At 40.0% G+C, this 14,800-nt stretch overlaps 1 protein-coding gene across 2 annotated transcripts in view; it reads right to left on the bottom strand.

The window, feature by feature from the left end:
• LOC126291661 (1,5-anhydro-D-fructose reductase-like) overlaps positions 1–14,800 on the bottom strand; it is a 159,247-nt gene that overhangs the window by 41,437 nt on the left and 103,010 nt on the right. The window contains exons 2-3 of one of the 2 annotated variants that reach the window (XM_049985236.1): positions 6,781–6,948; positions 1,836–2,024 (exon numbers count right to left, since the gene is read on the bottom strand). The exons of the other annotated variant lie outside the window; for it this stretch is intronic. Coding sequence (XP_049841193.1) covers positions 1,836–2,024; positions 6,781–6,948 — 357 coding nt within the window. The remainder of the gene's footprint in view (positions 1–1,835; positions 2,025–6,780; positions 6,949–14,800) is intronic. 2 annotated transcript variants of the gene reach the window in all.

Here is a 14,800-nt window from a genome sequence, read left to right as displayed (position 1 = left end):
TTGGAGACTATGGGTCAAGCCGCTGGAAAACCATTATGGAGTGTAATTAGCAGTCTTCGAAAGGGAGGTAAGAAGAAAAATGACAAGTATTTTGGACAGGTCAGGAAAACTGCTGGTGGATCTTGTGGATGCCTTGGGAAGATGGAGGGAATATTTTGAAGAATTGCTCAATGTAGGTGAAAATACGATCAGTAATGTTTCAGATTTCAAAGTAGAATGGGATAGGAATGATGATGGAAATAGGATCACATTTGAGGAAGTGGAGAAAATGGTCAATAGATTGCAGTGCAATGAAGCAGCTTGGGTGGATGAAATTAATTCGGAACTCATCAAATACAGTGGAATGTTAGGTCTTAAATGGCTACACAGGATAATTGAAATGGCCTGGGAGTCGTGACAGGTTCCACCAGACTGGACAAAAGCAGTAATCACACCAATTGTTAAACATGGAAACAGAAAAGATTGTAACAACTACAGACGTATCTCTTTAATCAGTGTTGTGGGTAAAATCTTCTTAGGTATTGTTGAAAGGAAAGTGCGAGTATTAGTTGAGGACCAATTGGATGAAAATCAGTGTGGGTTTAGGCCTCTTAAAGGTTGTCAGGACCAGATCTTTAGCTTACGGCAAATAATGGAGAAGTGTTATGGGTGGAACAGGGAATTGTATCTATGCTTTATAGATCTAGAAAAGGCATATGACCGAGTTCCTAGGATGAAGTTATTGTCTGTTCTACGAGATTATGGAATAGGAGGCAAACTTTTGCAAGCAATTAAAGGTCTTTGCATGGATAGTCAGGCAGCAGTTAGAGTTGACGGTAAATTAAGTTCATGGTTCAGAGTAGTTTCAGGGGTTAGACAAGGCTACAACCTTTCTCCACTGTTGTTCATATTATTTATGGATCATATGTTGAAAACAATAGATTGGCTGGGTGAGATTAAGATATGTGAACACAAAATAAGCAGTCTTGCACATGCGGATGACTTAGTTGTGATGGCAGATTCGATTGAAAGTTTTCAAAGTAATATTTCAGAGCTAGATCAGAAATATAAGGATTATGGTATGGAGATTTGCATTTCCAAAACGAAAGTAATGTCAGTGGGAAAGAAATATAAACGGATTGAGTGCCAAATAGGAGGAACAAAGTCAGAACAGGTGGATGGTTTCAAGTACTTAGGATGCATATTGTCATAGGATGGCAACATAGTGAAAGAACTGGAAGCGAGGTGTAGCAAAGCTAATGCAGTGAGCACTCAGCTACGATCTATTCTCTTCTGCAAGACTAAGTTATCTGTGCACTGTTCAATCTTTCGACCAACTTTGTTGTATGGGAGCAAAAGCTGGGTGGATTCAGGTTACCTTATCAACAAGGTTGAGGTTACGGATATGAAAGTAGCTAGGATGATTGCAGGTACTAGTAGATGGGAACAATGGCAGGAGGGTGTCCACCATGAGGAAATCAAAGAAAAACTGGGAATGAACTCTATAGATGTAGCAGTCAGGGTGAACACGCTTAGATGGTGGGGTCATGTTACACACATGGGAGAAGCAAGGTTACCCAGGAGACTCATGGGTTCAGCAGGAGAGGGTAGGAGGAGTCGGGGCAGACCAAGGAGAAGGTACCTGGATTCAGTTAAGAATGATTTTGAAGTAATAGGCTTAACATCAGAAGAGGCACTAATGTTAGCACTGAATAGGGGAACATGGAACGCTGAAAGGCATAATTAGTCTTAAATGATGATGATGATGATCAGTAGAACCAAAATAAATCAAACATTCTTGTTAAGTACCTTTCTATAGATTCTTCATGAAAATGTTTGACAGCTTATATACAAACCTTCCACAGGTTGACATGGTCAGTATTCATATCTAGCACCATTTCTTCTCCATTATCCTTCAGATCCACATCTTGGAAACCAACCGGATGGTGTATGAGGTATAAGTCAACATAGTCTAGCTGTAGGTCATGCAGCGACTGCTTGAGGTGCTTCTCCACACATTCTGCGCGGTTTCCTGTCAATGGCAGCTGAAATAGAGGATTTTTTTTACAAGTAATACTGGAAAACTGAAATAGTTTACCTGGCCATTAAAGTAGGGAGACTCATGAAGGCAACTTATTTTGCATGTGTGTATACCACTTGAAATTATTTTCCAGCAGATGCTCACAAATGCTTTCCATTATGTGCCAGCATAGTCCACTGTAACTAGCTATGACATCATGAATGTTGCGCAGTTCCTTAAAAGTAAAGTAAATAATCTGAAAAGTCGATAGGATGTCAGAAATGATGCTAAAATAATAATGCGTTAAGTTTCAGTTTGGTAACTTAAACACTTTTCGAAATTTTGACATTTTACGCAAAAATCATCGGTACAACAGGAAGGAGCTAGAAACTTCAAAATTTATATTCAGATTCCTTTTTCATTGTAATTTAATGGAAACAGCATGCTGGATCACACAAAGTAATATTTTGGTTGAAATTCATGATTTTCTGTTTTTGTGTCTTAAAAGTTTGGAAGCAAGATGGATTAAGTAAGGGATCTATTGCATGCAGTACAACTAAAATAGTTCTCTCGCCAAAAGTATTTAACGTAGCCACATCAGAATTTTATTACAGATACTCCTGTGTGCTGATTGCTCAATTTAATCAAGAGCTTTGTTGGCCTTCAGCACATGAAGTAATTAATTATTTAGTAAATTGACGTGGTGTTTTGCTAGCCCAGCACCTGGTCAGTAAGACAAATTTTGTCGTCTGCGCCTTCGGTGGTCCACACTGCAGCTATATAAATAAGAGCATTCAAGCCAGAGTAAAGCCCCAGTTCTCTTCTAGATTCATAGAAGCACGCACTCAGTGTCAGAAGCCACATTGCGTTTGTGCAGTTGCCAGGAACAGCCTTGGATGCTGTATTATGTAACTTGGTATGCATGTAACAATGAGTTCGCTTTGGGGTAAAGTGTTAATGGTGGAACGACTTCAGTGATTTTTCCTCAGTTTGCATATGTCGTATTTTCATGTGTCACTGCAGGACACACTTTCTTCCATTATTAGCGTGGCGTTTGATGAGTATGAATATCAAATTTTGGCGAGTTTTCAGTTTGAACATTTACATCAATAACGATTATTGAACAGATTCGTTATCTAGGGATAACATGGGTTATAGACTATGAACAGCTCTGATTGTACAATAGCTGATATGGGTAATCATTTGTCTGGAATTTTATGCTTTATAATTTTCAGAATATAGTGAAAATTGTTATAGTAAACTGCATTTTCTATTAATCCCAGACATCATCCTAAATCCTCAAGTAATGAACTTCAATAATCAATAATTTATTTCTCCATCAGAGGGGGCACCGTGAACTCTAATTACAGGCATCACATTTTTGCTAAACACATTCTTGTTGCCAACATTGTAGTTAGAGAGCCTGTGTTGAGAACGGCAACTTACCATAATATATCAACTTTATTTTCCACCCGCTGCCCCACAAACAGCCTCACAGTACATTTACTGCTGTATGAAGTGTGTTGTCAGCAAGCAATCAGTCTGAAAATAAGTGTAACATTCACAAACATAATACTAGAAGGTGAAATGGATTACTGTACACTATCCCTCACTGTATCATCAGTGTGACACCAAAAGCAATGAGGTGTATTCAGTCATAAAAACCTTTGACTGTCTTACAAGAATTTAATGGATAATAAAACTAACTTCAGACACAAACTGAAATTATACCTTCTACTCCACAGAAGAATTTCTCTACGTGTTGCAGTATGATGTGCTTGTGGTTTTTCTTTCTTTTTTTTCCCTTTTTTTTAAAAAAAATGGGGAAAGGATTGATATGTGTGTGTGTGTGTGTGTGTGTGTGTGTGTGTGTGTGTGTGTGTGTGCGAGTATATACCTATCCTTTTTTCCCCCTAAGGTAAGTCTTTCCACTCCCGGGATTGGAATGACTCCTTACCCTCTTCCTTAAAACCCACATCCTTTTGTCTTTCCCTCTCCTTCCCTCTTTCCTGAAGAAGCAACCATTGGTTGCGAAAGCTAGAAATTTTGTGTGTGTGTTTGTGTGTTAGTTTATTGTGCCTGTCTGCTGGCGCTTTCCCGCTTGGTAAGTCTTGGAATCTTTGTTTTTAATATATTTTTCCCATGTGGAAGTTAAGGTTCCAAGACTTACCAAGCGGGAAAGCGCCGGTAGACAGGCACAATAAAATAACACACAAACACACACACAAAATTACGAGCTTTCGCAACCGGCGGTTGCTTCGTCAGGAAAGAGGGAAGGAGAAGGAAAGATGAAAGGATGTGGGTTTTAAGGGAGAGGGTAAGGAGCCATTCCAATCCCGGGAGCAGAAAGACCTACCTTAGGGGGAAAAAAAGGATAGGTATATACTCTCTCTCTCTCTCTCTCACACACACACAGACACACACATATCCATCCATACATATACAGACTCAAGGAGACATATTTAAAGGCAAAGAGTTTTTTCATTATATACTGCACTATTTTACCCCCCTCCAGACCTGCCAAGTTTCACAACAATCGTTTGCTGACATTTGGGAGTCTTCCCCTGTTAGTTGCTCTTGGTACCCAACGGTGAAAGAGGAGCCTATTTAACAGGAATGTTGATCATTCCTTGGAATAAAAAAACGCCTTGTTTTATGAGGTTCATTCAAATTAAACCTGATGTGTGTCTACCTTTGCCTTACACTTAAGGTGGCACCACATAACTGCGGGTATGGTGGTGCCATCTATTATGAAAGACACTAATGAGTGTGCACCATTTGATGCTGCATAGCACCAGCATGGTTTCACACCAAAGAGAAGGGGATCACAGAAGTTATTGCCCACTACCAAACATGAAAGCGAGTAAGTAGGAACAATGAGGAGTGTATCAATTTTTGGCGGTTGAAGGATTTGGAGGCCATGAAATATGTCGATGGATGAAGGCTGTGTATGGTGAGTGCAGCCTGAGTCGTTCAAGTGTTGTGAAACGACACAAATGATTCCTTGAGGGGTGTGAGTCACTGGAAGATGATGCTCATCCTGGACAGGCTCATTGTGTCACCACACCAGAAATGGTTGCATAACTGAGTGCTTTAGTCTTGGACAACCACAAAATCACCATGGATGACATCCATCAGTTACTAGGTATTAGTGTGGGCACTGCCCACACCATAATGCATCAAGACTTGAACTTCCGAAAAATCTGTGTGCAGTGGGTTCCCCACCGAGTGACTGCCAAACAGTGCAATACTTGAATGGCACTGTCTTTGAGTCATCTGCAACATTATCATGAGGAGGAATATGATGTTCTGTCACGAATTGTCACAGTTGATGAAACATGATGTTAATGAAATCATTACTGTACTTTACACTAGTGAATGGGTTTCATTTGAACGCCTCTTATAATATTTTTTGATCACATAGTGCTATCCATTACTTTACCTCTCAGCTCACAGTCAACACTACTTTGAAACTAATATTAATCCCCTTAGTTTCAAGCTTCTCAGCTGTGGCGTTATGCTTAGTATACACATTTCGCAGGAAACTAATGAAATTTTCACACTGAGAGTTATCTTGTAAAAGAACTTCACCATTTTCACTATCAGAAGATTCATCCAACATAAATGTTCTTGAAGCCTTGCATTTAATTTTATTTCTAATATTCCATCTTCTTTACTCAAATCTTTCAATATAATATTTTAAAAGTTTTCAGTTCAATTAAGTTATTTCAAAGTGGAACAGCGGTTAGCACACCGAGCTCTGATTCCGGAGGACTACGGTTCAAACTCATGTCGGGCCACCCTGATTTAGATTTTCCATGATTTCCCTTAATCACCTTTTCCATGATTTCCCTAAATTACCTCAGGCAAATAGTGAGATGTTTCCTTTGAAATAACACAGCCAATTTCCTTCCTCACGCTTCCCTCATCCAATGGGACCAATGATCCCTCTGATTTGATCCCCTCACCCAAATCAACCAACCAAATAGTTTCACTTTTTGCTGCTGTGTTTGGAAAATGCCAGACATCTTCATCTTCAGGTGCCCTTAATTTGTGCATGTTTTCAGTTCATTGCTTTTCCCAATGTAAGCCTAGGACCACAGCTAAAAATTCTAGATTTTTGTTTGTTTGTTCTGTGTTCATATTCAGTTGTGTAGTTCATTTCAGCACAGAATGAACCAACTACAATATGTAGGCTGTATATTCACACTGCTGTGAAATCATCTGAATACACAGCTTGTTCGTAATAGTCAACAAATGGTGTAAAATTTGCTTTGTAAAAGCTGTTGGTCTTTGCAGACTTGTGCTTTGAGATTTTTGTGCAATGGTATCTTAATATTGGCTGATGAAATACTTGACCCTGATAATTCCAGCTATTTTAATTACATCTCAACGACTTTAATATGTTTGAACTTAGCTGTGTTATCTTACTGTCAAGCAGGCCTTAGATCAGACTTTTAATTTTTAATACTGTAATCATAAAGCTTACATTCTTCATCTGCCGTGAAAACTTCTTGACGCCTATACTTTGAGTGATAAGAATCTGATGTTGATATCTGATTACTACCTAACAGCTTAATATCAGCTATATTACAGTTTCTTAAACTGTCAAATAAAGCAGAATGGTACATCCCATACTGCAGCACTTCTAAGAGACTTTTTACCTCTTCCACGGTCTCTGCAGTTTTTTATTCATTCACTTCTAGTTTAAGACACTTGTTTTTGAAAGTTCATACTATGTTATCCAATTAAATAAGATGACCAATTTGAAAACTTTTTACCTTTGTCACAATAAAAAGATCTTCTCTCTTGATTTTTCCAGAATCAAGCCATTTCTTCAATGTCCTCCCAATTTGGGCTTCATTATTATACCTCCGGGCTGTATCTATGTGTCTGTACCCAATCTCTAGTGCTGCATCTATCGCCTTCTCTACATCATCTCCCAGTGCCTGTAACATCAACAATAGTGTGACAATTTGTGTGTAGTTAACAATCATGCTGGCTGAAAGGATAATTTATTTTAAAATAAGTATGTCAGTGGTTATTTTCAGGTTATGTCCATGAATGTGTTACTGAATATAGAACAATTTTATCATGCCATTGACAGTGACATTGGCACTGGTTTTTTCGGCTGTACATAGACAGGCATAATCAGAAAATTATCAACATAAATATTACATGCGACAGACAGCTACAAGGTAACATTCTCTTAAAAAAAAAAAAAAATTGCGCCAGTGAATTATTTGTAACAAATGTCTTACAGAATAACATTCTGTAATTACATATGGTATTTCAGGATATTTTTACCAGTTCTAATGTATTTTTAAAAAATTGTTGTTACCACACGTTTCTGACCAGATTTCACAATCTGTAGTAAGGCACGTAAGCTAGCTGCTTAAGAAATCCCACTGAAGTAAATGGAATACTGCTGAAGCAGCATGGTGAAAGGTCCCAGTCTCGCCATGGTGGTGAGCTGAATCTCCTCATATTGTGTCTCAGTGTTGCATTGCCTCAGTCATCTATGTAACCAAAGGTGTAGTCCTGTCACAGAAAAGCACTGGAGTGTCACTACAAATACTTGTGGCTCCAAGACCAGCAGTACCTCATCTTCAAACACTGCTGAAATCGAGACATATTCCATGCCAGCTATTGATTCCTTGGGGCCCAGTCAGCTACTTCTACATCTATATTTAGCCGCTAGCTCTTGGCATACGAGCCACTACCAGCCCTGACATCCTCGAGCTGGTGCCTCCGGGAAGGGTCAACCTTTAGGGAAATCGAGCGAGGTGGCACAGTGGTTAGCACACTGGACTTGCATTCGGGAGGATGACGGTTCAATCCCGTCTCCGGCCATCCTGATTTAGGTTTTCCGTGATTTCCCTAAATCGCTTCAGGCAAATGCCGGGATGGTTCCTTTGAAAGGGCACGGCCGATTTCCTTCCCCATCCTTCCCTCACCCGAGCTTGCGCTCCGTCTCTAATGACCTCGTTGTCGACGGGACGTTAAACACTAATTTCCTCCTCCTCCTCCTTTAGGGATATCTCATTCATCTGTAGGTGTCTCCAAAGGGTGCCAGGTTTGGGAGCTGTACACCAGTGTGGCATACACTTGACTCGCCACCAGAGTTGCTATGCAACTCTTACCTGCCAAACACGTTCACCAGGCTACACTGGCTCCCACTACTTCACCGAGGCAGCTCTCCCACCCAGTGTCCTCCCGCAGCTGTAGCTGAGCACTCTGCTGCACACTGTGCTGGAGCTAGCAGCTGTCACCTGGGGGTCTTTGCACACCACTGAGTCACTGCCACTCACCACTGCTACAGCATCTTACAGAATAAAAGAATTGTATTGTTAGTGTCGGATAGACTGTCAGTGACAGAGAACTGCGAGTTCCTGCTGCTAATAAGGTGAGTACACCATTCGATTGTTACATATTTTTACGAGCTTCAAACAGGAGTGAGTTCAGAAATGGATAGGAACTGTGATTGCTGTGTACAGATGTGAACTGAGTTAGTGAACATTCACTTATAGCTCCACGCGGTGTTGGCTTCCATCACACAGCTTGAGGCTGCTGCCAAGGGGCATCACCATGAGGGGTCAGATGTGGGGATGCACGTCCCTTGTATCCCCCAATCAGTCTACTGCTGTGGCTGCCTCAGGTACTGCCTGGACTGAGGTTGACGTCTCACACATGGTCGAGTGGGAAATCATTCCAAATTCTGGCATGCGGTGAAAGACTTCCCGAGGCGCCGATCGTAGGGCCTCCCCTGTTCATTTGACTAGCAGGTTTTGGATGTTATCTGTGGCTGGCAAATGCTCTAAGCCAGATGCAGCCATCCACACTGTTCCAGGGAAAGCTTCTCGGCCCACAAGGTCTGAGCATTCACAGAGGATGGGTTTTCCTGGTAGCTCCAACATTAGGCATGTAATAGGGTCCGTTAGGAACATGGCTGCCAAGGAGGCGAAGGAAGCCAGTGCACACTCCATGTGCATACCGGAGGTGGGGGGGGGGGGGGGGGGGGAAGGGTCATTCCAGGTGTAGAAAGGGTGCTTCCGGATATCATGAAGAGCATAGGGTGCAGCCAACTGCCGGTGGTGGCTCATGGTGGTACCAATGACGTGTTTTACTTTGGATCAGAGGAGATTCTTTCTGGTTTCAGGTGGCTAGCGGAAATGGCAAGGACTGCCAGTCTTGCTTCCGATATAAAGGCAGAGCTCACCCTCTGCAGCATTGTCGATAGAACCAATTGTGGTCCTTTGGTGCAGAGCTCAGTGGAGGGTGTCAATCAGAGGCTCAGGCAGTTCTGTGACCATATAGGCTGCAGATTTCTTAACTTGCGACTTCAGGTAGTGGGTTTCTGGGTTCCGCTTAATAGGTCAGGAAACAACGACACACAGGAAGTGACTGCACATGTAGTTGAGCTGTGTGGGAGGGACTGGGCAGTTTTTTAGGTTAGAGGGCCTCAGGGAACCCCAGAAATGGCGTCCATGTAAAATGGGGCAGGTAAAACACAGCACAGTAAGGTAGTTGTGGAAATGATAGGGAAATTGTCATAGTTGTATTGGGAAAGATCCAGAGCTCCAAGCCCTAATAGAAAACACTGAAGCTCAAATGGTTAGGGGTACAGAAAGCTGGCTAAAGCTGGAAATAAGTCTATATGAAATTTTTTCAAATGACCTAACAGTGTTTAGAAAGGATAGAGTAAATAGAGTAAGTAGCTTACCTTCTAGTGAAATTGAAGTAGATAGATCCTGCGAAATAGTATGGGTAGAGGTTGTACTTGACAATCAAACTAAACTATTAGCTGGATTATTTTACCGACCCCCTGACTCAGAAGATATAGTTGCCAAACAGTTCAAAGAAAACTTGAGTCTCACTTCAAATAGGTACCCCACTCGTACAACTATAGTCCGTGGTGATTTCAATCTACCCTCAATATGCTGGAAAAATTATATGTTTAAAGACAGTGGCAGGCATAAAACATCACCTGAAATTGTATTGAATGCTTCCTCAGAAAATTATTTTGAACAATTAGTTCATGAGCCCACTCGAAGTTTAAATGGTTGCAAAAGCATACGTGACCTCTTAGCAACAAATAATCCTGGGCAAATAGGGCATATAATGATAAATACAAGTATTAGCAGCAACAAGGCAGTTGCTACTAGGCTGAATACCATAACACCCACAATCATCAAAAAGAAATAAAAGGCACATCTATTTAAAAAAGGTGATGAAAATGTTCTTAACACCTTTTTAAGAGACAGTCTCCACTCCTTTTGATCTGATCATGTAAGCGTAGAAAAGATGTGGAATGATTTCAAAGAGATAGTATCAACAGTAATTGAAATATATACCACACAAATTAATAAGTGATGGTACTGATCCCCCATGGTACACAAAATGGATCAGATCACTGTTGCAGAAGCAACGAAAAAAACGTGACAAATTTAAAAAAAATGTAAAATGCCCAAGACTGGCAAAGTTTTGCAGAAGTTTGAAAGATAGTGTGTACATCAATGCAAGATGCTTTTAATAACTTCCACAATGAAACACTGTCTTTGAATCTTGTAGAAAACCCAAAGGGATTCTGGCATACATAAAGCACACCAGTGGCAAGACACAATCAGTACCTTCACTGCACAATAACAACAGTGAAGTCACTGATGACAGTGCCACTAAAGCAGAGCTATTAAACATGATTTTCTGAAATTCCTTCATTAAAGAAGACATAGTAAATATTCCTGAATTCCAATCAAGACAACTGCCAAGATGAGAAACATAGAAGCAGATATCCTCAGTGTAGCAAAGCAGCTTAAATTACTTAAAAAAGGCAAGGCCTGTGGTCCAAATTGTATACAGAGAGGCACTTTGCATCCCGGTGTAGCTTGCTGTCCAGGTTTCGAGAGGGTGCGTTTCTGGATGAGGTATCGAATATATTGCTTCCCCCTACTTATACCTCCCAAGGAGATCACAAATGTAAAATTAGAGAGATTTGAGCGCGCATGGAGGCTTTCCAGAAGTCGTTGTTCCTGAAAACCATACACATCTGGAACAGGAAAGGGAGGTAATGACAGTGGCACGTAAAGTGCCCTCTGTCACGCACTGGTGGGTGGCTTGTGGAGTATAAATGTTGATGTAGATACCAGTCAGATTCCTTTCAGTGTATGCTTATACAACAGCTCCATATTTAGCACTTATATACAAACCCTCACTCACAGAAAGATCCGTACCTAAAGACTCGAAAAATTGCTCATGTCACACCAATACCCTAAAAGGAAAATTAGGGATAATCCACTGAATTACAGGGCCATATCACTAACATCAATTTACAATAGGGTTTTGGAACATATACTGTGTTCGAACATTATGAAATACCTTGAAGAAAATGATTTATTGACACACAGTCAGCACAGATTCAGAAAATATAGTTCTTGTGAAACACAACTAACTCATTATACTCATGAAGTAATTAGTGCTATCAACAGGGGATGTCAAAGTGATCATATTTTTAGATTTCCAGAAGGCTTTTTACACTGTTCCTGGACTTAAAATCAATCAAGAATCTGTGGGACTACCTCATCCAAGAAACCTATTGCATAGCACTAGAGTTGCAAAGCTCCACATCCCAGTTGGTACCTTCCAGAACATTACTGGCACACTTCCTGCATGTTTCAGAAAAGTCTGAACTGCAAAAGGTCATTATTCAAGCTTTTCACATGTAACTGGAAAGCGTATTTCAAGTATGTGGGCAAGTCAGTGTATATACTAACGAACACCTGTTAGAAATTACACCCATCAGTTGATTGGCTCATTCATTCATCCTCATAAATATGCAAGTCATCAATCTGTTCTCAAATAGAAAGACTAGCAACATGTTGCAACCAGTAACATCATACCACCATTTCATTCCATTGATTCATCGCATTCTGTAGATTCAATAAACAGGAGGACCTTCGGGGATCTTGAACAAGTTAAGTTATACATTAACGAAGAGCAAGCAAATTGTACAAATTCACTCTACACTTCTTTAACAATAAACTATAATTTTTCTTGTTAATGCAGTTTGTGTTTATGTATCTAGATTTAATTGGGGATATAAGTAAGAAAGCTGTTGTGTGGGAGGAACAATGCTGCTACCTCAGTTTTATTACAAGTTGCTGTTTATCTGCTATCAGTAGCTTAATATTTACTTCATTATCTTTTTTTTTTTCTTTTTGACAGAAAGTATTTTTATGTCTATAAATACTGAGTCTTATTTATAGTACATTATTGCTTGTCACAAAGCTTTTAGCTTGCGATGTTACTTTCAGTCCCATTTCTGTATTATTACACTAATGATGACAAATCACTGGAAACTGCATGCCTATGGAATATAACCTCACTTGTGTGACTGGATTCATGATATCCTGTCAGAAAGATCACAGTTCGTAGTAATAGACAGAAAGTCATCAAGTAAAACAAAAGTGATGCTTGGCGTTTCTCAAGGAAGTGTAATAGGTCCTCTATGGTTCCTGATCTATATTAATGACATAGAAGACAGTCTGAGAAGCCCTCTTAGATTGTTTGCAGATGATGCTGTCATTTAACACCTTGTAAAGTCATCAGATGACCAAAACGAATTGCAAAATGATTTAGATAAGATACCTGTATGGTGTGAAAAGTGGCAATTGACCTTGAATAAAGAAAAGTGTGAAGTTTTCCACATGTAAAAGAAGTCCACTAAATTTTAATTATGCAATAAGTCACACAAATTTGAAGGCTGTAAATTCAACTAAATACTTAGGGATTACAATTACAAATAACCTAAAGTGGGACGAGCACATAATTAATTTTATGGGTAGAGCAAACAAAAGACTGTGATTCATTGGGAGAACATTTAGATGGAGCAATAAGTCTACTAATGAGGCTGCTTACACCATGCTTGTACACCCAATTCTGGAGTATTGCTGTACGGTGTGGGTTTGGCATCAGGTGAGACTGACGGATGACATGAACATGTTCGAAGGAGGGTTGTTTGTTTTGTGTTATCACAAAATAGGGGAGACAGTGCCAAAGATATGATACATGAATTAGAGTGGCAATCATTAAAACAAAGGTGTTTTATGTTGCGATGGGATCTTCTTAAGAAACATCAATCACCAGTTTTCTATTCCAATTGTGGAAAGATTCTGTTGGCACCCACCTACATAGGGAGAAATTATCATCATGATAAAATAAAATAAATCAGGGATTGCACATAAAAATTTAACTGCTCAATTTTTCTGCGTGCCGTTCGAGAGTGGAATGGTAGAGAGACAGCTTGAAGGTGGTTCATTGAACCCTCTGCCAGCCACTTTATTGTGAATAGCAGAGTAATCACATACTTGTAGATGTAGATTGATCTCTTTGGGTTCCACGAGTGTTGAAGAGTCAGTAATATGTGACCCATCGAATTGCACTCACCAGCCTGTAATGAGCATCCTGGCATTGATGGTGTGTGAATTCCCTTACCTATCACTGTTTCTACCTATTTTACTTTTCTACAGCTGCCAGATCCAATATTGATTCCTCCAAAGTCATTTCTTTTGTTAAAACTTGTGTTTCCAGATGAGATGAGACTCACTTCATCACATGAGCTACATCTTTATTGCTGAACAAACCAACCATTTTTTAAATACTTTCATACCTTTCAAAGCCATTAGTGAAAACACAGATTACAAAGCTTACAGCTTATGGTGAACCACAATTCTTTCACTGACCTGAGAATTTCACCTTGCAGCTGTTGAATTTCATTACTTCTGACAGTATGTAAAGGGTAAATTCTTATTTGCTATACAACTAGTAACAGTTCTGTTTTCTTTTCTCCAGTTGTGCTGTAAAGTCCAGGATTTTTCCCTATTTGATAGTGTCTTCACAATGAACTGACTTGTAAGCATCAAATTGTATGAATATTTTGCAAACAGGTACCCTAATGCAGGACAAAGGCAGTCATTATAAAAGCACATGTTTGTAGTCAAATCTCAAACTTAAGAAGCACTTGATGGTATAAAAGTAAGTGAACGGAACAGGTATTCGGAGCGGTTTTATTTCTTGCTTGGATCAAATAGATTCTCATTTTTCTCTCTCTCAGAGCTTTGATACATTTCCAGTACTTAAGTGTGTGGGACCCTTACCACATAGGACTAACAGGGAACGTTGAAAGTATATGGGGAAGGGCAATATGAATGGTACAGGTTTGTTTAATCTGTGGGAGAGTTTTACAGAGACACTGAGGAACTGAACTGAAAGACTCTTGAGGATAAACATAAATTTAATAAGTTTCAAGAGCTGATTCTAGGGATATATTTGGTGTCAACATGCAATAACCTCCTACACCACTATCAATGGAAAGTATATAAAGCATGTTTGGCAATTGGAGAAAACAGTGCAATCATTGTCATAATGCAGAAATAGAACAATTTATCTCATGTCACAAAAGGACATGATCAATAGGTTTTGGGCTGAGAGTGGGAGCATTTCCTAAACTGCTAAGTTTTTAAACTGATCATGTGCCACCATGGTTAAAGTATACCACACATGTCAAAAAGGTATTATCCAAACCCAGCACTGGGTCATCTGTGTTGTACCACAGGCCATAGATGATGGAGGTGAACAATGGCTGGAGATATGCCTTCGGGTGAACAGACATCCATCTGTCAAGCAGCTGACTGTCCAGATGAACTAAAGGGTTACCAACCAAGTCTCATCATCGAGCATTCGGCGAATGTTGTTGTGTATGGGACACTGCAGCAGGCATCTGATTTGTGCACCCTTGCTGTCTAC

This window comes from Schistocerca gregaria, chromosome 9, assembly GCF_023897955.1.
Source record: "Schistocerca gregaria isolate iqSchGreg1 chromosome 9, iqSchGreg1.2, whole genome shotgun sequence".
In the NCBI taxonomy this organism is placed as follows: Eukaryota; Metazoa; Arthropoda; class Insecta; order Orthoptera; family Acrididae; genus Schistocerca; species Schistocerca gregaria.
Note: the sequence above shows the minus strand (reverse complement) of the source record. Positions and strands in the feature narration are given on the sequence as shown.